General features: G+C 29.4%; 1 protein-coding gene across 2 annotated transcripts in view; it reads left to right on the top strand.

The window, feature by feature from the left end:
- Nucleotides 1-2,595: 2,595 nt before the first annotated feature.
- Nucleotides 2,596-24,883, top strand: part of Trxr1 (Thioredoxin reductase 1) — a 42,279-nt gene continuing 19,991 nt past the window's right edge. The window contains exons 1-4 of one of the 2 annotated variants that reach the window (XM_014433924.3): nucleotides 2,596-2,719; nucleotides 2,798-3,284; nucleotides 21,480-21,542; nucleotides 23,635-23,694. In XM_014433924.3, coding sequence (XP_014289410.1) covers nucleotides 2,705-2,719; nucleotides 2,798-3,284; nucleotides 21,480-21,542; nucleotides 23,635-23,694 — 625 coding nt within the window. In that variant the 5' untranslated portion in view covers nucleotides 2,596-2,704. Of the gene's footprint in view, nucleotides 2,720-2,797; nucleotides 3,285-21,369; nucleotides 21,408-21,479; nucleotides 21,543-23,634; nucleotides 23,695-24,883 lie in introns of those variants that run through there. The other variant, XM_014433926.2, reaches the window with a different exon arrangement.

Here is a 24,883-nt window from a genome sequence, read left to right as displayed (position 1 = left end):
AAACGAAAAACGACAGGACTTTTTGAATGCCCTGGTATTAACGTTAATTATAAATGTAAAAACAACATAACGTAAAGGGGAATAAACAAGTGGTTACTGATAGCATGAATTACGAATTTAGGTAGGAATATCCTTGAGGACTGTTAACATTATTCCTTCTATGTTTTGATTGACTTTATCTATTTTTTGGACTTTTTCAATACCTTAATTAATTAATGCTTTCCTCTAAATATTTAGGCATTAGTAATGCTCCCGATGTTCGACATCCCTAGCAATTACCAAGGTTGCTTTGTTGTTATTGACGCCTATGGAAGGTCGGTGCTGAAACAGCGTTCCACCTGGACCCTGTTTCATAATGGAATTTAATAATGTTAGTTCAACAATACAAGCATAAAAAGTATTTTTTTTTTTTACTAAAAATTGATGCTGTCGGGTCTAACCAACAGAAGTGAAATAATGTATTAAAATTCTATTAATACTGTTGAAGCGTTCTCTCATACAGCTTTGGGTAGAAAATAATAGTTCCAGAATAATAATAATAACTAGAATAGAAATGGCCCTTCTAGGTCAATTCTAGCAGGAACATTTTTTGTATTATTAATCTCCTCTAAGCTCCTACTCTCCTATTACAATATTAAAATTTTCCTGCTATAACTAACCAGTGTTGCCCCTCCTCTTCACCATTTCCGTTTCTTCTTCTTGTAATGATATCAATTGAAGTCAGTTAATTATTTTACTATAAATTATAATTAAAAATAGAAGTTGTTTTTGTTGCTATTTTTTCCCTTTCTTTCATTCTCCAATTACATAAGTATTGTTATTAATTTTTTTTTATTATTTATTTTAATTCATTCAATAATTATAATACTGTAAATATTTAGGTGTGACGAATCTAAGTCTCCTCATTATCAATTGCTATAACGAAATAAAATTGTTTTAGTAACCATGCAAGGCCCATTAGACCGATCCAGTAATAAAGAAATATAATAAAACAATGAAATTGTGCCAAATATAAACAATATTAATAGTATTAGTTTGTTCTTTTATTTGTATTGTTGTACAGGGCTTAGGATATTCGATAGAAAGAGTCACGTCCATAGCAAAGGGAAATAAAATTTAAACTAAAAGGATTAGAAGACAGGTTTAATTGGGGCCGTCCGTAACTCATGTGGTTAGGCGCAGGTCTATCAATCTGAGATACGGTTAGAATCCGGCAGGGGCGTTGACTTTTATATTGAGTGGCGGTCCCACAAAAGGAAAAACTTGATTCCCCCACCATGGTAAACGGTAATATAGGACTCCAATGGGAGTCTTGGGCCGAAAAAAAGACAGGTATAAAAGAGATGTTACTACGGTAATTTTGGACTGGGAGGTTGCTAGAACGAATTGGAGGAAGAGTGTCAAAGCCTAAAATTTCTTTACCATTTTGACCGGGTTTCTCAACTTATCCTAGATCTGCTGGATTCCCAGAGATAGCCCTTTCCTAAATATTTTTGGAAGTCTGACCAGTCTAAATAGCTAGCTAAATACCAGTCTAAATAGCTTGCTAAATACCAGTCTAAATAGCTTGCTAAATACCAGTCTAAATAGCTTTGAAATAAGAAATTTCAAATATAAACAAATTCTTCAAGCATCTTGAAGGAAATGACCAGGTCTGCAGATCAAGAAAAAGAACTTTTAATTTTTTTTTTTATTTCTTATTATTCCCTCTTATATTACTATTTTTATGATATTGGATGATTGTTTTCTAGTCAGTTCATATTATAATTTATTTTACCTTTTTTGTTTTAGCAAAATATTATTTTTTAACTCTCATCATTTTCGTCTTTACTTTTTACTCATCCCACAATCTTCCTTCTGCATTGTATTTTTATTTAAACTGGAATACTAATTTACTTCTTACGTTTGCTGTTTATCAGCTATCTTTATTTAAATATTCACAACATATATTTCTATTAGTTGATTCTTTACCTAAATTGCCATCAAATTCATTACCTACTATAATTTTAAAAAGAGGAGTTACTCAGAGGTTTGTGATCCCCCGAGAAGGGAGAATCAACTGTCAAGAAATTTTAAGTGGGGATCGAACCCGGAACATGGCTTATCTAAAATGGAAAATTGCTGTATAAAATAGAGATTTAGCTATGACGTTGGTTCACCTGCACAGATAATTTGGGAAGTTGTTAAGTACAGTGGTGCAAACGCTGAAGCCAATACTGATGCCTTCTTTTAGTGGTAGGAAACCTCATAGTTATATATTTTTGTTTTTATAGGTCATTTTATCTGTACAAAACTAAATAGCATTAATTGTAAGAGACGAAAAGGTGTAGATGATACTCACATCGTCCAATTTTTAAAAAAATAGCCCCCTACTAAAGAAAAAAACAATAAAAATTAAGGATTAAATTACTTTATTCAAAGAATTATTTTCCTTTATCGGGATTTTCTAAACGGCAATTTTATATCTAGAGCCTAACCAGCAATCTTAAACAAATAAAATTCGAACACAAAAAGTATAATTGATGGGATGCTTATCAATAAAACACATGTGAGTCTAATTTATTTTAAACAATTGTTTTGATTGTGGTTTCGAAGTGAACATTTCAATCGTTAATAAGAACGCCTTTTACAGAGAATTTACCCGAAATATGTTTTCTATAGGAGTTGCAGCTAAGCGAAAAATTTTCTTGGATGTTATTAAACAATGAAATTAAGGAATGTAAGTAATACCAATCAAACATAACAGTAATTGTCAAAAAAAAAAATAGTTAAACTAATTATGAAATTTTGATTGTAGGAAGGGGCAATGTACTTTGTGATCTATATTTCGCTTAGCTTTAATGAAACTTCCGGTCTTTATGATGAAAATGATTACTTTGACTCCGATTTAATACCTTTTATATCGATCAGTACCAAGAAAACATATGAATCACAGAAAACTGAAGAGAATCCTAAGAGTAGCAAAACGACCTCACATGCCAGGTATTCTAAAAGCAATATTGAACCACATCCATATGTTGCCGTGAGCCCAAGGCCAATAAGACATGATTATTCAACTCAAGGTATTGAAAGAAACGTTCTGAAGAATGATGTTCTAACCACCTTTCATAAATTGGTCGATGATTCTCTGAACAAAACAGTGTACCAACATTCAGACTATGCTATATCTGATTTCAGACGTACGGAAACATTGGATGTTTTAAATGAGACAAATTCTTATAGATCTCCCCACACGGATGACCGGGTTACTAGTGCAATAATGAAACGCAACAAGGAGGATTCAGGTAATTATTCATTTTCTAAATTTTTCGATTCTTTACTGTCACTCCTGAATTACATTAACCCAAATCTCGTAAACCTTCTGAATACAAACTTAAAAAGGTTCAAGATGTACAATATATCGAAAAGGGATTCCATGAGTGATGATTTGGAAAGTTCCAGTTCAATGAAAACGATTTTATGTAATTGCGATTACTGCATAACTGGAAAACCTGATACAGTTCTCTATATCGTGTCGGGAAAAAAGTTGAATAACAACGTTACTTACCACAAGCTGACGTCAATTAATCGTTCAAAGTCAAAAGCGTCATTCAGTTATCAGCAACAAACAGCCAATGATAACGATTCTTATCGTTCTCCTCAGTCTCGCTATCTTCCAGCGAATTACGATAAAGCAATATTTGGAAATATTTTTGGTAGTGCAGTAAGTGAAAAAGTCATCAATAGCTACGAAGTGACGAATGATCCACATAGCGAACCACCATTGACGAAAATGGTATCCGATCCTGGAAACCCTGGTACGGTATCGACATCAGCAAATAACAAGAACAGCATTCCACTGTTTTATGTACCTTGGTCTAACAAAATAATTAACGAACCGCTAAATACACAACATGGGAAAGTAATTGAACCTAAAATTCACAAACACAAATCTTTATTTGATTCAAGAAATCACCTTGTTTCAAACCATAAACATTTAAAAAACAAAGGGGAATCTGATACAATAGAAAATAAAAACGACAGAACTGAGATACTGCACTGTCCACTCCAATCAACGGAACAGTCGATAGAATATAGTGATTACGCCCAAAACAATAGAAACGGTAGTGATTCCAACGAAAACCAAAATTGGAATCCTGATGACGCAATAAATGAATCTACATACAGAAATTCGAACAGAGCCGTTTACAACGCTGAGGTAAATGAAATTCCTATGAGCACTTCAGAAGAAATTACTGAAACAAATAGCGATCATTCATCTAAGGAAAATGGTATGCTTAATGAGAACTATGGTAGTATAGAACTACCTGGAGACGCTGAACACATATCCACTCAAGCCAATGATGACAAGACTACATATCTTGGATTTACATTAAAAGGGATAGTTGACAATAGTTACTTGAAAAATATATTTCATGAAAAAGCTCTCGAGAAAGCGGATCGTAAAACTTCCATGTCCTTACCACGTCCACCCAAAACACCTTTTGACGTACTTCCTGTTATTAACGAAGAATATAATCATACGCTAGCAACTCGAGAAACGAATTCTATTATTAAAATGAAAAATAATGACACTGGACCTTTGCAAAAATCAATAATGGATATTTTTGATAAATTATTGGATAAAGTTGAATCTGAGAGTGTGAATAGAACAAACCACATAAATACAACGACAAATACTATAACACTAAGTAATGATGGAAGTGACAACAGTGATAATAATTACTTAAAAAATACCTCAGCATCCAGGTACCAGGATAGGCATGAATACTCCACAACTTTTATGAGACCAACAGGTTTATTTGATGCGAAGTTCCATGAAACAGATCAAACCATTGTAGCCACCACAACAGCATTAAAAAACTCTGTTAATAAAAAAGAAACTTATGTAAACTATGATTTAAATTTAAGAAATTTTATTGGCGAATCTAACATTGATGATAAAATAATGTGTTCATAAGGGACCTTTTGTCATATGGTTATAATTATGGCGAATTTAAAGCTTTTATGTTTTTTAAAATTATCTCATATTTTTCTAAGCACATATCAAAGATGTTTTAAAAGATTTTGGCACAAATGAGCCATAGAATTTAAAAATTCCAAGTCGATTTTCCAATTTTTATTATTTATTTTTTTCTTTAACAGTATTTTTGAGTAGATTTGTCATTAGGTGAAAGGATTTCTTCCAAAATCAGTCATTTAAATGAATCAAGAGAGGCTTGGTATTTAGAATGTTCTGGTAGATTCCTAATAAATTCGAATATATGAAAGTAAATTATAAAATATCCAAGTTCTTGAATAATAAAAATGGATTTCCTGTTAAGATGAATTATACTGTTGAAAAAGCATCTACACGACAGTTGAATGTGAAAAAAAAACTAATTTGAGAAATATTCCATCAAAAGTCAATATATTCACTTTCAGAAAATTATTATGGGGCTGTCTCATGTATATAAGTCAAGTTATTATTCAATTTTGATTTTAATTAGTTTAAAATGCTCCTAATTTGAGGCATGTAATTCAAAAACCAGCTAAATCTATTTTCCAATTTTTATTGTTTATTTTTCTTTAATAGTTTCTTTTATTTTGTCAGTAGATCTGTCATTAGGTGGAAGGATTTCTTTTAAAATGAATTTAATTACTGATGCTACTTAAATGAGGAGTATTCTATGAAAAGTAGATTTACTTTTTCAAATAAATGAAGATATTTTTGAATAATTAAAACTCTAAATCTAAAAGTTATTCAGCTTAGCCGCCATATATATAATTTACTTTCACTTTTTCTTTTATAGTAACCCCAGATAAAGGTCGTTTTTAGCTATACCTGCTCCCCTCAGGTGGAGGGGAAGGGGACATAACCTACTATCCTTTAAAATGAATGTGAAGCCAAAAACAGGGGAGTTGACCACGCCCAGGCGCTCCCGGTTTAGGTTGAGATAAATAGGAATTAATTATTAAATTTTGAAATAAATTATATAAATAAATATAAAATAAATGCTCAGGTTTAATCTGAAGACAATAAAAATTTCCCCATTTTACATAATTATCTTAAAAACCGTTCATTTTTATTTTCATTTAAAAAAATTAGCAATTTTAGAATTTACTTGTTTACACTCGAATGTATTAGGATATAACCAGAACTTTTAAAAAATCAAGTCTTGAATCTCTAATATAAAATACCTAAACACTACTCAGCAGTCAAGGTTATGCCAGAAAGAAACCACAATATCACACTTGCTCAGACGATATGTAGTACACCACAAATTAGTACACTAAGAAAACATATATCTTTTTTTTTTTCGGTTCTACTACTTTTTATTTATTGATAGATATTACAATCTGCCACACAGTTGTGGACAATAGGTAATACTGATGAATGATCTCATACATACTAAAATAAAATAAAATAAATTAAATAAATGAATAAAAGAAAAAATTCTCTGGAAGAAGACATATTAACTAGATGTATTGCATCACTCCTAGACATTCAAATATACCCTCTACATGAACAAAAGTTTAGTTTCCTGATGAACTCTAAATTGGCTAAACGATGACTGGTGAGTTATTTTATGATATTTCTTTTTAATATTAAAGATTCAAGATTTGGTCTTTTGAAATATCTCAATTATATTTCAACATTTAGTTGATGCTTTTTTTTTTTTTTGTTTTGTTTTTACCCCTTTATATTCAAATTTAGTTCAGAAGTAGTGGAAAAAATATAAAAGCAAAATATGGTATCATAATTCGTTTATCTTTGAGTGTCACCTGCGCGAAGCCTCACTCGCAATAATTGATTTTGATTAGGATAAAACGTTAAGAAATTCAATTGGTTTGAAACGTGGCAAAGGTGGAAACCTGGATTATTTCTTTGTGTATAGATGATTGTGTGTGAATTAGGAGAGGGGCAAGTTTGCGGTCAACAACAATAATTAAAATATAAAAAAGTGAAATGAAAATAAAACAGGTTTAAATGAGGAGGTATAAAAAAGACATCTATATAAATAAACTAACATAAGTAGTAAGGAAGTTATACCTATAATTTCAAGAACTTATATAATTTTTTTGATATTCATCTTTAAGTTCCGTTGTTTTTGATTTATGGTTTATGTTAGTCATAGAGGATGTCATTTTATAGATCCTTTATATCTGTTTTATTACATGTCACTTTTACATTTTTACAGTAGCTTTACCTGCTCAACATTTTTTTATTTTAGCCACACGGAGAGACAACGCGAGTGGGATCCTCGATTTCCATGAACTTTTTTTTTTTATACTAGTCGAAAAATATCTATTGTCCAATCGTTCTTGTTAATACGCCTTAGGAGCTGAGTAAAAAAAAATATTTTACATAATTTTAATAGTTTATAAATTATTGCCGCCTTTACTCTAAATCTAGATGATTATAATATTAACCAATCGATTGGTTTTTTGGTATAAAGTAAAAAAAATAATATTAATTGTATAAAATGAGTTCAAGTGTACAAAAATTGAAAATAGCTTCCTGTAAAGTTGACCAATTTTTTTATGTAGCAAGCCCTGTCTATATAGTCATAACATATTCGAGATTCTTATGGAAAATTCGAATAGAAAACGGCTCTGAAACGGTTTTTTTTTTTCTATCAGAACCGTCTATAAGGCGTAAATCGCCAAAAAAAAAAGTTAACTAAGTTTAATGATTTTTGGGCAAACGATGCTGAAAATCGAACAAAGGTAAAGAAATCGTTTGAGAATTCAATTACATGTAAAAATCCGTCATCATGATTGAGAATATGTCATCATGAGAATCCGACATCATGATTGAGAATATGTCATCATGGTAATCCGACATCATGATTGAGAATATGTCATCATGAGAATCCGACATCACTATTGTCACTTGACGTAGTTAATCAATCCTCGACGTAAATTATAGCGGATTCTTACATGAAATTAAATCCTCATCTACATTATTTATAATTTGATTATTGTATGCCATAGCATTGGGATTCTGTACTAAACCTTATGAACTCATAAATTTTGTGATGGAGTACAAACAGCTCAGTTTACTACCTGCCTTCAACTTTAAATAATATATGAATTTTTAACGATTTAGTGCTTTATTTTTGTTCGATTTGCGGCAATGTATGCCCATAAATCTTCAAAGAACATAAAACATTGTTTTTAGTTTTTAGCGATTAACAATTTCGCTTCCAACAAAGTTGGCCAAACATTATTTTTTTTTTTTTTTTAGGAAAACGTTATTCAAATTCGTCTGACTCACCTATTCTGCCTCAAAAACCCTTAAATATGAATTTGCATAAAAATAAATTATATTTCAATTATTTAACCATATCACAAGTTTCTGCCAAATATAATTTATTTAAACTGACGCGACAAAACATTTTTTGTTTTTTATGAAAATTTGAATTTAAAGATTTTTGAGGTAACTAAATATGTAAAGCTTTTGTCTGATTTTTTTTTTAGCCAACAATGCAAGAAGCGATGTTTTGTTTTTCAATTTAGTGTAAATTTTTACTCAATTAAAAGAATCGCCAAGTTTTTTTTTTTGTTATTTTAAATTCAAACACAAATCAAATGGCGTATTGTTACCCTCATATGCCAAAATAAGAACACAGCATTAAAATAAGTTAACCCGACTTACCTAACAATCTGGGATGAAACATTTTTTTACAGAGAAATAAAGTTGATATTTGTTTTTGGCTCCTCAAAAACCCTTTCTTTATAAATTTCTAAATTATAGATTTTTTTTTCGGCTCTTATGGCGCATTGACAAGAACCCAGGGATACTTGTCTCACAAAAAAAAAGAAGTATTGAAATCGGTGATCCCACATGCATAGCATCCCCTTGTCAGTTATAAATACAATATGCAACTAACTTCATTGTTCTTTTGAAACTTTAATAAACAAAAAAAATATTATGGTCATAGGATTTAATAGGCGTTTCATAAGAAATGTACGTAACATGGCCTAATATTCGTAAACAATAATATAAATAAAAAAAAAAAAACATAACAATATTTGCGCTTAATATAGATAAGGACTCTTAAACTTACATGTTATTGTTGTTAAGAAAATTACCAACTTAAGATAACGGAATTTCATCTTGTCTAGTCATCATGATAAGCTTAAATTAGAAGTAAAACCAAAACAACAAACAATTTTTTTTTAATGTAACCAAGTTAAAAATAAAATATATAAAAATAAATATTTTTTACAAGCATTTCATTGTTGTTTTGGCTAAAATAAATTAATTTTAAGATATTAATTTTTAAAAAATTTAAACATATTAAAAAATATTCAGTCTATAACAATAAAAATCTATTTAAACTTAAATGTATACATCCTAAGCACAGTAAATCACCAGATAACTTTTTCAATTATCTAATAACTTATTAGTATACGAAAAAATTCATTTTTTTTTTTTTTATAAAACATTTTTAATTTTTAATCTTGAGATCTTTAGTGGTTTAAATGTTTTTCCTTCTGGTATTTAAAGTAGAAGAGACCACCAAAGGGCGGGTCTTGGTAGTGGTGAATGAAGTTTATTTATGAACTTAATTTATTTGGTTGTGAAGTTAACTTTGTAACATCTTCCAATTTTTTCCCTACATATTCAACAGAACGGATTATTTTTAATTAAAAATTTTCATCTCATAAAATCTGATTCAATCTTCATAAAGTCTGATTCAAAAACCTTTTTCAGTAGTAAACTAATCTATTTACTGAAAGGTGTATTGACATGTTATTCGAGAAATTTCCAAATTAAGATATTTTATGCTTAAACATAAGTATTTTCTGTAGAATTTTTCTAATCAAGTGTCATATATAGTAATATTTTATGCAACGTAAATGTTTTAGGCCCAATACTTTATGATTTTCAGTACTTAATTCTTGTCTCGTTGAAAAAGGAATGAGAAAATATTTTAAAGAAAGACAATTAGTTCTGTATTATTTAAAAATAGTTTTATTAATTAAAAGATAATTAATATGGTATATTGTATCTATCTGCACTATAATATAAAATTTTTCTTAAACTTTTTATCACTGTGTTATACATGTTATGTAGTTTGTTGTATGCATTGCTAACTTATCAGAAGCTTTAAGGTAGATAACTTTAGGAAAAGCATATTCTGACTATCAGCCAATCGAGGACAAGCGTATAATTAACTACAATTAGAGAAAGTTATTTGTACAGGGACTTTCTAGTTTATTACTCTTTTGATAGCAACAGTGCATAAAAAGTATATATAATTTAGCAGACTGTATTATAAAACAATATGTCTGGCCTCACTTCAGTAAACAGCAGCTGAGATTAGCTAATCACAAAAACATAAACTAAATCAGATGGTTCCAAAAAAGTGTAGTAGTTTACTTAAAATGGTCCGATTTCGAATTATGTTATTTTATTTTGGGAATTTAATTCGTACATTTAAGTTTTCTTATCTTCATTAATTTTTTACAAGCTGTTCCTATTATTTATTCGTCGAAAGTTTAAGGACGTTAAGAAGACTCCGCGCTGCAACTATCTCACAAAAGGTACCCGATTTTGTATACATATATAGGAGACCGAAACTCAACAAAAATATCGGTAACCCTTTCGAAATATTTAGATAATACAGTTAATTCATTTCATTTGATTTTTTTTCTTGTGTTGTGTATTGAGAAAAGGATTCTAAAACACATTTTCTTTTTCCTAATAAGCGGACGAGATATGGCCGTAGGAAACATATAATTAGTTACCATTTTTGAGGGAAAGTGTAGATGTAATAAAGAGTTTCGAGGTTTATCGTTTTAATCGGTGATATTTTAATCAAACCGCCCCCCCTCCAAAAAAAAAAAAAATCAGTTTCGAAGAAAACTACAGATACCGACCAATATAATAGGTTTTTGGAGTATACTTAACTTGCAACGTAAAAGTTCAAATTTTAATGAGAGTTTTGTTTGAGTTTAGCTTTGTTTTTCTTATTGTCTTGGAGATTCATTGTTAAAAATAATAAAACAAAACAAACTGTTTATCGCATGATATAATCAGACATCATTAATTAAAATTTCAAGACTAAAATTTTGAAAATTTATCATAAAAAAAAATCATGAAATAAAGTAAATTATTTTATAGATTAATTTTATAAATTGACAAAACCGTAAAGTTTTAAAATTTTGGACTAAAATATGAATAGACATACAAATAACAGCGTAAAACCAAAAAATATATGCTGGTATTCTTGAATAGTGACACATTCGAAAAAAAAAAATTTGATTTTATTTAGAATTTGACGTATTCCAAAGATAGTACCATAGACTGCGGTTAATGTCTTTACTGAGCACGTCTCACAGACTTTCCTAAATTTATTACAGCAGTAACAAATTACTTCCAGCTTACAATACAAACTACGTAATATCTCAAATATAAAATAATAAAAAAACTCCAGTTCGTAAATTGTCCCACTATTAAAAAAACAAGCGATATTTCGTCACAAATATATTAAAAAGGAAATCATCTCAGTAAAAGGATACTGAATTCCAAATAAAGACAAAATAAAACATGAAGCTGTAAATATAATCACAAAGTGTTATCTAACTTTCTGCACCAGCTATAAAGTAATTGTTCGTCACAAATTATAATCAGAGGAATTTTAACATCTCAATTTGAATGTCACGTATACACATTCATTTTTTCTTAAAAATTTTTAAAGGAAAGATTTACTTACTAAAATGTTTACTTAAAATATATTCAAAACTGGAAACTGGTTCTTTTTAACTAATAAATAAAAGCGACTATAATACCATTAATTAAACCAGGACGATATTTTATTAGTAATTATATTAAATGAATTCAAATTCGGAACGGAAAAAAAGTAGATTAGGTATTACGATAGCATTATCTTATCATAACCAGGAAGGTTTTGCCTTTGTCACTCCAGATATATGAAACGTCATTCACATTATTTGGTCAGGATATACATTTAGCTATGAAAAGCATAATATGATGTTTATTGAGACCCATAAGAATTAAAATGACTTTTAAGACAATTTAATTGTGAAATTATTTGAAATAATAAAATATATGCTTATTACTGGGTCAGAGCTTGACATTGACATTGAGTCAGAGCTTCTGTAGCGGCCTTGCGCAGTCACGATAATGATACGTGAGATGTATGTTTTTGTTTCTTTTTTTTTTAAGAAATATTGCATGAACGTTGGAAATACATGGACAAAAGAGCCCGATGACCAGGAAAATAAACGGACAATTTAGTTAATTGAGAAACAGCATCAGACATATCTTGTGTTGTAACACAATCAAGGGCGTACCCAGGATCAAAATTAGGGGAGGACAAGCCATAGTCAATCAGATTGTGATATTTCAGTACAGAAAAGGCGAATGAAACAAATTTAAAAAAAAATATATATATATATATATATAATCATAGCAGTGCTTAATTAGTTATTACAATTATTTGCTTTAAAAAAAATTAATTTCATACAATTAATATTTGTTTTAATTATAAGGGAGGCAGAGCTACCTCCGGGTACATTCATGACCACAGTTTTGAAGGCAAATTTATTTGGCTGGAAGAAGCTTATACCCTCTATTTTTTATTTTTTTTTAGGAGGCCTAGAATTTAATATAAAAAAAAAAACCAATGCTGACGAATCCAGATTTATTGATCCTAGATCTATTTAATAGAGCAAGTAATTAATATCAATCTTCAGGAGGTACGAATGGTAGCTTTTTCCTTTGCTTAATTTTGTTGAGTCAGATATTACTTCTTTTAACCTCCGGGTTCATGTGAGTAGAGCTGGGTAAAAATTAGTTATAATTAAAACTATAAACTGATTGCCATGGGTACTATGTTTATTTACTAATAAACCATCATAAATAAGTTTTCGGAAAATGATAAAATCAACACGTGGAATAGTACAAGAGCCGGTAAGAAGAAACGGGAGTTATTTCACCCCAATTTTTGATTACTTTAATGAAAACTATGTATAATTATTAGTCAAAACTGATGAATCTGCCAAGTATAGATAGGGGAATAAAAAATGGTGGCTGTTTCATAACCTTAAAAAAACATAAATTTTTCATTCGGAGCTCTAAATCTTAAAAACTATCAACGACACTAGAAAATCTAAAAGAACATTATTTAAAGAAGCGTAAATTTGATGAAATATTAGCCCTAATAGAGCTATTTACGTCCAATAGTTCTCGAGATATAGCTTTATAAAAAGCAACATTTCATAAAAATGTAGTGAAATATTAGTAGCTAGTTAATTTATTTTGAGAAATTTATTTCTCAGGAACTATGTGACGTACAGATGTCCATTAGCACTCAAATTAAAGCTAGTTTAATGTACTATAAAGTAGTTTATGACCTTTACCTTCATAGGAATAGTAGTTTTCTATTTATTTGCTAAAATAAATTGATTTATAATTTTTCGGACAATAAGTTTGATTTATGAAAAACTTTATTTCAGAAACAATTGGACGTAAAGATGTCTGCCAGCACTCAAATTAAATCTAATTAAATTTACTAGAAAATAGTTAATAATGTTTATCTTTGTAAGAGTAGTAGTTTTTATGATATTTGACGAAATAAACTCACAAAATGTTAATTTCTAGTTGTTCGTATAAATTGTTGGATTTTTGAAAAATATATCTCTAGACCCATAAGACGCACATATCTCTGCCAACACTCAAAATGAAGGAAATTTAACTTAATATAAAGTAGTTTATAACACTTATCTTCCTAGGGGTAGTAGTTTTTATGATATTCACACATGAATATAAATTTGGCGAATGAAGATTTATCCGAACAACTATAAATCAATATTTTAGCGATTTTCATGAAAACTACTCTTCCTACGAAAATAAACGTCATAAACTACTTAATAGCCCATTAAACTTACTTTAATTTGAGTACTAATAGACATCTGTACGTCAAATGATTTTGGAGATATAGAATTTTCAAAATAAATTCACCAACTACTGATCTTTTAGTACGTTCTATACAACATTTTTATGAAATGTTGCTTTTTAAAAAGCTCTATTAGGGCTTACATTCTAGCTAGTTTACTCTACTTTAAATGAGGTTCTCTTAGATTTTCCATTGTTGTTGGTAGTTTTAAAGATATAGAGCTCCAAATAAAAAATTAATTGTTTTTAACGTTTTGAAACAGCCGCCATTTTTTATTCTCCCTACCTATACTTGGCAGACTCATCAATTTTGACTAGTAATTAAATACCTAGTTTTCAATTAAGTAATACAAAATTGGGGTGAAAAAACTGCCTTTTTTCTCCTCTTGTGCTCTGGTACTAGAAGGAAATGTACTCAGGATGAGAAAGAGCGGCACTATCAAAGGATGAAGGAGGTGCCGGCTCCAAGGAAGTATAACCAAAGTTAATTTATCGTACGCTCTAAAATGGTTATTCGTGAAAAAAAAAAAAACTCATCATAAATATAAAACTATATGTATTTTCCACATCTCTAGTTACATATTTAATCATTTCTTTTTTTATCTCTATGAAAGTTGATAAACTTGAGGTACACCATATCTCTTTAACAACAATCTAAAATTTTAAATATTACAAGGTAGCCAAAAAAACAATAAGTGGTTTTATTTGGGACATAATAGTTGTTGTATTAATTATTGTATTTCATTGTATTAATTGTTGTTGAGCTTATCTCGTTTCCATAATTTGGAGCACCTAATAGGTATTATATAATGATAAGAGATTTGAATTAACCTTGACTTTTTTATTTTTTTAATAACTTCCACACCTCAATCTTATACTGTCAATTTTATATTTTATATTTCACTGTAATATAGTATTTATTACATTTCTAATTTAATTAGTGACATCACAGTCGATAAAACAGTAATGGGATAAATATGTACTAATTTGTACACTTCAGCCACCCCTCTCAAAATAAAACTAAGAGGCATTTGTATACCAATGTGAAATGAAACTAAAAAATCGCTTACATATTTGCCCAAGCTCACTCTATTTGTAATATTCTACCTTGTGGTAATTTTAAATTAGATTTTAGATTAGATTTATTTCAACCCATGGAATGTTTGTGAAAATGAGGTTTCTTACTTTCTACTTTTTGCATTCTAATTCCACAATTTTTCAAAAGCTTGAGTTTGGTCTAAGCACAGATAGCTATGAAGAAAGCTCATTTTCACAAAAATGCTAATTGATCATTTTTCCTCCAACCCTACTTTTATGTTTGACTTCAGAAGAATGAAAATTACATATTTCAACAACTAACAAAATACAATTATATTTTTTAATCACTAATTACTAAAGATGAAGTTACATTAAATTATTATCAAAATTGACTGATTGTCTTTTGGAGAGTGGAGGTAACTGAAGAACTTCCTGACGCTGTCATCATTATTTCGATAATATCTCTGATTTGATTCTTACACAATTATTTTTAATAATCATAAAATCTTGTTGGATCATTTTGATTTTGTTTGATTAATTACCACTCTCATGCTAATATTTTAATGCATGTCAGCATGAATTGTTAATAAAAACCACTCGAAGATTCTTTAATAATATATACAGAAATGAGAAGTTAACAATTTTAAAAAGCTTGCTTCGAATAGTTACTGAATCTGACAAAATGATCCATAGAAAAAAAAAAAGAAAAGATATATACTAAGAATAAGTGTATACTTTTGTATATAATTATAATTATTATATTAAGAACAAGTATATATTTTTTAAATTATAACATTATTTTTGTTAATAATATGGGTATAAGAGGTAGGCCTGAAAATGACAAGTTGAGGGGATAACCGATTTTAAGCAAATATTTTATGGTGGTTCTACATCCAAAAATATTAGTCACGTGCCCTGGTGTATGTCCCAATTGGGTTTTTGAGAAAAGAAAAAAAGAAACGAAAAGAAAAAAAATGAAAAAAAGAAACGAAAAGAAAAAAAAGAAAAAAACTGTTGTTTTTTTTCTGTTGCTCTTCTGTATGGATTCATGTGGTTTTCAATACCAGTAACATGGTTGACAGAAAAGCGCCAGGATCTTAAGAGGTACGGTTTTTCCTTTACAAGTGGAGAGCTATGAGTCTCAATTGTTTATGATCATGTAGATAATTTTTTTATAATAAATTGGAAATTCACAGCGTGTTAAAGTAAACGTTTGAGGTATTTGGTATCGATAAGTAAAATACTGATTTTTTTGTTATTCAATTACAAGACGATTGCGTAGTATTAATTTCGATGAATGAAGATACGGTAATAATGATAAATAAATATTTTCCTATAACCATTACGTTCAAGAATGCCTAACAATTCTAATCTTTACTGATATATCAATTATTTTTTTTATTCTTTACCTTGACTATATTGATCATCTTACGTCTATCTTTGGTCAGGTCGTGTTTCAATATTGTTGAGTAGTGAGAAAAAAAAAATATATGCCTATTAATTACTATTTATTTTATATCTATTTTGCTAAATTTTATACTAATAAAACAAAACGACTTGGATTTTAAACAGAAAATAGAAATTAATTTAAGTTTTTTTTGTTTTTTTTTATTATCATTATACTATTACTATAATATTGAAACACAATCTGAGTAAAGACAGGCATCACCTGGAATTTTCATCACAAAAGTCATTTTGAAACATTGTATGGAGTTTTTCAGTTTGAGATTACCACGAGCAAAGAATATAAACTTAATAAAAAAAAAGTAACAAAGCAGTATTAATGGTAATGAAAAATAATAATAATAAAATACTGATTTTTACATAAAAATTAAAATTACAAGTTATAATATTTTCACTCCATTTAGCCATCGAAATATTAAACAAATCACATTTTTTAAAGATTCTTTGGAGGTTTTGTTCCAATTTTCTCTTAGGGCTATGTTAAGTTCTTCGAAAATCCTCACAAGAACCTGATAGCAATCCCATCATACCCCAGTAATGATCTATACTACAAGGGCCTGATGGAAAAAAAGTCAGTTATATTACCCCAAATTTTGATTAATTTAATGGATGTTATTTATAATTGTATAAAATATATACAACAAGTAAATTTTCTATAGGTGACATAGTGACATAATACAAACATGTGCAGAATCTACCCTTTGATAGAACTCCAATAACATTTTTAGAGGAGAATATCTCGAGGCCATCTTCTTTTCAGACACCTAGGAGGATTATTAGGTAATGAAAGAGAAGCCAGGTTAGAAAGAACTGGATTTGGGTGGTTGGGAAGTTTAACATGAAATGATAGGTTTCTGGTTCTGGGTCAAATCGGCAACATATGAGATATTGAGTGAGGCAACATATGAGATGGATGACTTGATTCGGAGTAATGAGTAAGGAGCATTAAGGATTTTACGAAGGATTTTGGACTGCAAGGATTGGATTCGGGAGGAATTTGATGGTTTAGTTGAGCCCCAAACCTATCCAAAGATACAACTCCGTATGTCCAGATAGGCCATATAATAGTCATGTAGATCGGTCTTTTGTGATGGATTGGAAGTTTAGACCGTTTGTCTAATAAATTTTGTAACAGTCGGAATCGACGAGCAGTCTCCTGTCTTTTCAGTCTTGTATGTTAATAATATAATTGCAAGTAAAAATTGATGAGTCTACCAAGTATAGTTACGGTGATACACAAAGGTGAATGTTTCAAAATGTAAAAAAAAAAAAATATTCATTCATTCATCATTCAAAGCTCCATATCTTTGAAACTACTTACAATACTAGAAAACCAGATAGGAGATCATTTAAAGGAGAGAAAATTTACTAAAATATGAGCACTAACAGAGCTTTTTACCTTCAATAATTCTCGAGATACAGCTTTTTTAAAAGTAACGTTTTATGAAATATATACTGAAAAATCAGTAGTTGGTGAATTTATTGTGAGAAATCTATTTGGTGGGGATATAGAGTCTCCGCAATAAATTACTAACTACTGATTTTTTATGAAATGTCGCTTTTCAAAAAACAGTACCTCAAAAACTATTAAATAGCTCTGTTAGGGCTCATGTTTCAGTAAATTTACTTTCCATCATTTAAAGAAGTTCTATTATTAGGTTATCTATTACTGTTGGTAGTTTTAACGATATGAGCTCAGTCTTGACACAGCCACCATTTTTTATTTCCCCTAACTATACTTGGCAGACTCAACCATTTTAACAAGTAATTATGCATAGTTATCATTAAAGTAATAAAACATTTGGGTGAAATAATTGACTTTTTCCTCCTCTTGGGCTATTGTACTATGAGGTCTGGACATGTTAGAAAAAAAAATCCTGCACCATAATTTCATCTCCAATAATGTTCTCAGACGGTACTTGAGCAGTATTAAGTATCACAGTATCGTGGATTAATACAAAATCATTACCAATAAATGGTTCAATTGGTATGAAATAGTCTGAGAGAATGTCCTCTGTATACCTGGCGATTTTTGTAGTGTCTCTGTTCAGTAACGTGTGATGTTTTATTCTAGATGTGCTGAGGCACTTATACTGAGGTATAATGTCCATCCAGCACCTTCTCTCTAGAGATGGATTGATAGCTCTAGAGAACACATTACACGATGAATATCTCATATTTTCTTTAAAAAAAAAAAAAAAAAAAAAAAATGTACCTCTTTCATTAACCATGTAAGGCCGATCTGGTATTAAATAAATAAAAAATGGAATGGTCTTTTGCACATTCTCTTCTTTCCATGAGGTATATTTTAATTTTTCACTAGTCCAGTAATTTTTGTTCGGGGCAAACTGAAGTATCTGAACTTTATGTGTACTGAAGAGAAGAGGACTGACAGTCCGAGTGATACTGCTCCGCGAATATTTCCTCCTTCCAACGTAATCAATCGAATCAAAATCACCTCAAATAATTTTTGCTATTTATATGTATTTTATCCATTCAATTTGAAATAATACACACGACTTTTAAAAAAATACTTTAGCTAAAATAATGACAATATGGAAGAAAGTGAACCGCCCAATGAAAAACACGGAATGAACTGAGACAATCAATATTTACTGGAATTAAAATAAAAATATATCGATTCTGGATCACATTAATAATCAGTTCATCATACCTAACTTATCTGTAAATAAATATATGTTTATCTGTTTTAGACTGTGGAATCATTTCAGAGATAAAACTCAAGTGATACGATACTTCTTTGTCCAGGAATTTAGAAAAATATTTATTTATCGATTACCGAATCCGTCCTCTTCATACATAGACAATTAATAAAACTTCATGTAAATAAATAATACTAAGCAATCGTAATATTTGTCTTATATTTTGCTGGATGAAGCATTAGAGAATTTTAACTTGCTCAGCCTCCACTGGCTCATTACCAGTGATGCGGCGAGAGAGATGCGCTGGGATCTCTTGAGCTCTGCTCTATCGCTCACACGTGGGGGATAGAGTGGGCTCAGGGATCCTCAGGTCGATTGTGTAAATATTGTATATATTATTTTATCATTATGTTATTTTATTTTTCATACAGATAGTTTGATTATGTTCATCTTGTCTATTCTTTTGTTTGTATATATTTTAAGAGAGTTTTTTTTTATTATTATTTTTATTTATTTTTTTTTATTTTATTATTATTATTATTTATTTTAGTATGTATCAGATTCATTCATCACTATTACCTATTGCCCACAACTGTGTGGCAGATTGTAATATCTATCAATAAATAAATCTTAATAGAAATACAACAAGAACAAGAGAATTTTAAGTTTCTCGAAAACTAATTTTTAATTGGATGAAATCCAAGGGTGTTCCGCTTTTTAACATCGAATTACATTGGTCTAAAGCTGGTTTCTGAAGATATGAATAACCTCTAATAGGCGCCAAAAACAATATTAAATCGAATTTATAAAGAATGCTAACATTAAATTCTGTATGATAGAAATAAAGAATATTGGCTTTTCGAAAATCGAAAACTTACTTACTTATGACAGGTTCTTGGCTTGTAGGGGCACTTGACTTTTGAATTAAATTACAGCAATTTAGTATAAAATATATTTTTAAATTACTTCTTTTTAACTTGAAAAGTTTTTTTTATTTGAATGTTTTACTGACAACTACTTTTGCTCTGAATGTTTCTTTAATTACAAATATTTTGAATTTAATTGAAAATATCCTCCCATTATCTAAATAAAAAAATTCTTATTTAAAAACGATGAATTTGGTTGTCAATGTTAAAGCTGAAGGGACCCACGGTACATCGGGATACACGGTAGGTAGGAATGAGAGTAAAACCAAAACTCGGGTGCAGTCTGCGCATCACATAACTTTTACTCACCACCATTTTTATGATTTTCGAGGAGAAACAAAAATGTAAATTCAGGTAAACTGATAATTATGATAAAAAATTTCTATTGCTATGAAAATTCGTATTTTAAATATCTCGAAAAAAAGTTTAACAAAAAAATAATGAAGCCATACTTCAATTTGGAAAGATGGGATGGTCCGTTCCCGTTCGTATCGGATATTTCGAATTTTCCTCTTTTCTCCTTTAATTATTACTAAAATGCTTAAATATTTTGAATTTATCGATTGTTTACTATTGCTTATAATGAGGACTGTTTATTTTTTTCCAAATAAACAAATTTAAAGCTATTTTTGATGGAGATTTTTTGAAAAATCCGCATTTAAGCCCTTTCAGTTTATTTCAATGAGTATAAAACTTATCTGATATTAAAAAGCACCTAATTTTATATAAGTATGCCGAGTTTAATCAAACTGTTAAAGAGATTTTTGAAAAATTAAAAAATGTGAAAAAGGCACTTCTAGATAAGTGGATTTTAACGAAAACGTTTCAGTTACATGAACTGTGCCAAGCATACACCTGTCTCCTAAATACGCAATTTAAGATCTATACCACTTTTCGTTTTTGAGCTAAACTGATCGCGCTCACAAAAACTATTTTGTTAGACTTGGTTATTTGGACTCGGAGAACCTCAAACCTCCGTTGAAAACTGAAATTCGATGTTTTTCAGGATCGTATTACTTCCGATTGTAAGTGTGAGATAGATGGATTTAAATAAATAGAAAATTCTGGAACCTTGGTCATTCAAATCGTTTTCCTTCATCTCTCAGTCTTAACTATACAATCTGTTTTTAGTTATAGGGGTTCCTTTACAAGTGTACTGAGAAAAAACCCAACAAAAATCGATACTGCCATCGACGAAACTAATTTTAATATTTCCAAAACTTTTTTCTTTTAAAACCAGATTAAATAATTGAATAATAAAAAAAATCCAGACCTCGATTTTTAAAATTACCGCTTAGCTAGAAAAATTAAGATAAAGTAATAAATAACAAAAAACATTTTTATTCGAGAACTAGAACATATGGTATCAACTTACTTTAAGTTTTTATTGTGATTATAATTTTAGTAAATATTAAATTACTTATTAAAGGAAAATTTTTAGTAATTTCTAATTGCAAATGAATATGTTTTTTAAAGGTATGCAAGGAGATGGGAGTGACGGCGATACTTCTCTCGAAGTTCCTGGGATCATTGAACCTGGTAAGATCCCACCTCAATATTTTTCATCCTAAAAACTAAGATGATTTTTCGTATTAAAAATCAAGTTGGATTAAAAATTTTACAGAGGATATGATGTAGGAAACCGATTGGGAGGTTATGTAACTTAATCTCTTGGATTACGTAACGATCACTTATATGTTACTGATTAGTTTCTTTGCCCACAATGTGCATCCACACTCAACTACCTATATTTTCGGCGAACCCTCTGAAGGTTCAGGTACTCCAAATTTTTATAAGGTGGGTGTTACCCAGAAAGGTATCTCAAACCCAAAGTCCGTCCAGGCCAGATTGGGTAGAAATGATTTCAGAGAATAGGCTGGTTCTTTTGGGTCTGTTATTTGATGCCACTAGTTTGAGTCCACAGACTAACATTTAACAAACATTTAAATCTGCTACATTTTTTCAAAGCCTTTTAGCCTTTTTTCAAACCTATATTAAAAATATAAGCTTCTGATAAATATATCTACTAATCAATAATAAGTTATAAAATATCTATTCATCGAAGTTTTAATTTGACTTTATAATTGAAGTATTCCGTAGACTGGTTACTTTGTGACAGGCCTCCTAGCTTTGAGACAGTCTGTAGAGGGACAACAGTAGAGAAAGTGAATCCAGTATACGGTAATATCTTTGGAATACGTCAAAAATTGTTTTTGTCATTTTCTTATTTCCAGTTGAACGTATTACAAAGATAGACCATAGAATATGGTTACTTTTTTTAGTAACCGTCCTACAGACCTCCCAAAAGCTATTAGAATTGTCACAAGTTAACTACAGGCTACAGTAAAATTTATTGAATGGCTCAAACACAGTTTTATTTTTATTTTGTATAATTTTTATTCTGATGTGGCACATATTCAAGCAAAGGTACGATATCTATTTCAATATGCTGACAAAAATAATATCTATGTTAAAAAAACTCTCTAAAATAATAGAGTATTATTTAAACGTAAATAACCACATCTTATGTTGATTGGAATATAAGAAGGCAGGGTGAGGAAAAGAGACCAATAAATGTCACTTTTAATAGTGAAGGATTTTATCTTACTTTTACTTCCTCAATACTGCTGGTATAATTGTGTAGCACATCTCATAAAAAAGTTTAATTTTTGTCATGTTCATTTTTTACATGTTGTACTGTTACAAAAAGCTTCTACATAACCAGAACCACAGGCTATAAGGAATAGTAATTAATGTCTTTTAATTTTTTGAGATAATCAATAATTATAGGTCTGTTACTGTCAATAAGCCATAAGCGTTTAATGATAATAATATGGTTGTTATAATCAATATCATTTGTTAAGGTTTCAATAAATTGTGTATGCGTTATCTTATTCTAAATGCAAAATACAAATTAAAACCACTGCTGATGTACGGCTGTGAAATCTGGAGAGCGGCATCCTTTATGAAAAGTAAACAATTGCAATTTTTTCAAAATAAAGTCGTACGAATTGCAATGGTTGCTCTTTGGTTTGTAAGAAACAGCCAATTGCATCGGGAATTACAAATAGAGACAATACAGGATTACATCAAAAAAAGGTTCATGAAGTTCCACTCCCAGTTAACTACAGTTAAAGGATTAGTGACCTACAACCTGGGAAACCCAACCACAACCCGAAGACTGATGCCCAGGTTGCTGCAGGACATCCAGTTATAAATTCTATATTTATCAGTTCTGTTATTGTGATTCTAAAATTTTATTTACTCTTAATTCCTTTTTTTTCTCTTCATCTTTTTCTTAAATTCACTTTTTTTTACATTGGAAGTCAATTACTTATTTTGTTAAATCCATAAATGCCATTGTTTTTGTTATTATCTTTACTTTTATCTTTTATTAAGAATTGTTATTTTAATCTATTTATTTAATCTTTTTTTTTTACCAGCAGGCCGTTCTGGTATTAAATAAATAAATAACAAAAAAAAAATTTGACAAATCAATTTTTAACAACATACTTTTTTGTTTAAGACTGTACTGTACTTCACAACAATTACATATACCATACTAAGTTTAACCATAGAGTAAACTTCAAAAAATTATAAATTGAGATGTTGCATTATTTTCTCTTTTCAGGAGATGTTGAATTGGACTATCCAGTGCCTTTCACGTTTATGGATCTCAGATCGATAGGAGGTAATTATGTTTATTTATTGTTCTTTTCTATAATCTGTCTGATGATTTTAGGAAATAATGGATTCTACAAATAATAAAAATACTTCAATTCCCTTATAATTAAATTTACAACTTATGAAAGATAAAATCAACGCTTTTTTATTTAAAATATCGTATTTACAAACGTGCACACTTGTTTCATAATAAGTTTGCAATATTCGTTTGGAGTGACATATTGATTAGGTTCGATCAATAGACAACAATTCGGAATGAGGACAGAATGATCTCTTGTATATTTCACAAAACCAATGTTAAGTAATTGAAGGTAGTCCGAAAGCTCCGTGTTATTTCAGTATTCATATTATTGAATGTTTGTTTTAAAAAATAGCAGTGTCACATTTGATAAGCTACGAAGGTAATCACTTTTAATCAAAAAGCAAGATAAAACTGTTGAGTCTAGGTTAAGACTCCATAATAATTAAACACCTGGGTTCGTTTTCCTAAGCAAATATTGAAAATACTTTCAGCTAATAAATCTAAAATATATATAATAATGTGGATAGATTCATTTATAAATGGAATACATACGTAAATGCAGAACAGTACATCATTCTCAAAGCTATTTCATGAAGTAATAAATAAAACAAATATAGAAAACTAAACTAATAAAAAAAAATTAAGATAACAGACATCAGCGAATGTTTACGACGGTTTTTCTCCTTCATGAGATTTGTTATCTCCATTTGATAGAGGTTTAGGTCCGTCTGTGATCGATTCCCACCAATCAGTGCGTTCATTTGGACTTTGGAATTCCAAAATTTATTTCGATGACTGTTCATGTTTGCAAAATACAATTGAGAAGTTTCCTATCCGAAGTCAGATCTACTTTTAGCAAGTTATTATTTAAAAATCATTATGGCAGGATTTTATGTAGATAAATTAAATTTTTATTAAAAATATATTTTTTAGATTTGTAACACCTATTTGACAGGCGTGAATTGAAATTGTAAAAAACTCAACAGATTTTTGGTGTAAAATTTTAATTTTTCTAAATAACCTTTAGTTTTTAGGAGTGGTTATATAAACTTTTAGTAGAAAACTTTTTCAATTATCAAGAACGGCGATTTTAAATCGGTTTATGAATGGTTTTATCTTTTATATTTCAATTATAAATTGAGCCGGTGTATGTTTTAAAAATTATCTCCTAAGG

Source organism: Halyomorpha halys, unplaced genomic scaffold (genome assembly GCF_000696795.3).
Source record: "Halyomorpha halys isolate HHAL.00 unplaced genomic scaffold, Hhal_1.1 Scaffold1282.1, whole genome shotgun sequence".
In the NCBI taxonomy this organism is placed as follows: domain Eukaryota; kingdom Metazoa; phylum Arthropoda; class Insecta; order Hemiptera; family Pentatomidae; genus Halyomorpha; species Halyomorpha halys.
The sequence above is the reverse complement of the archived record's forward strand: the minus strand, read 5'-3'. Positions and strand labels throughout refer to the sequence as shown.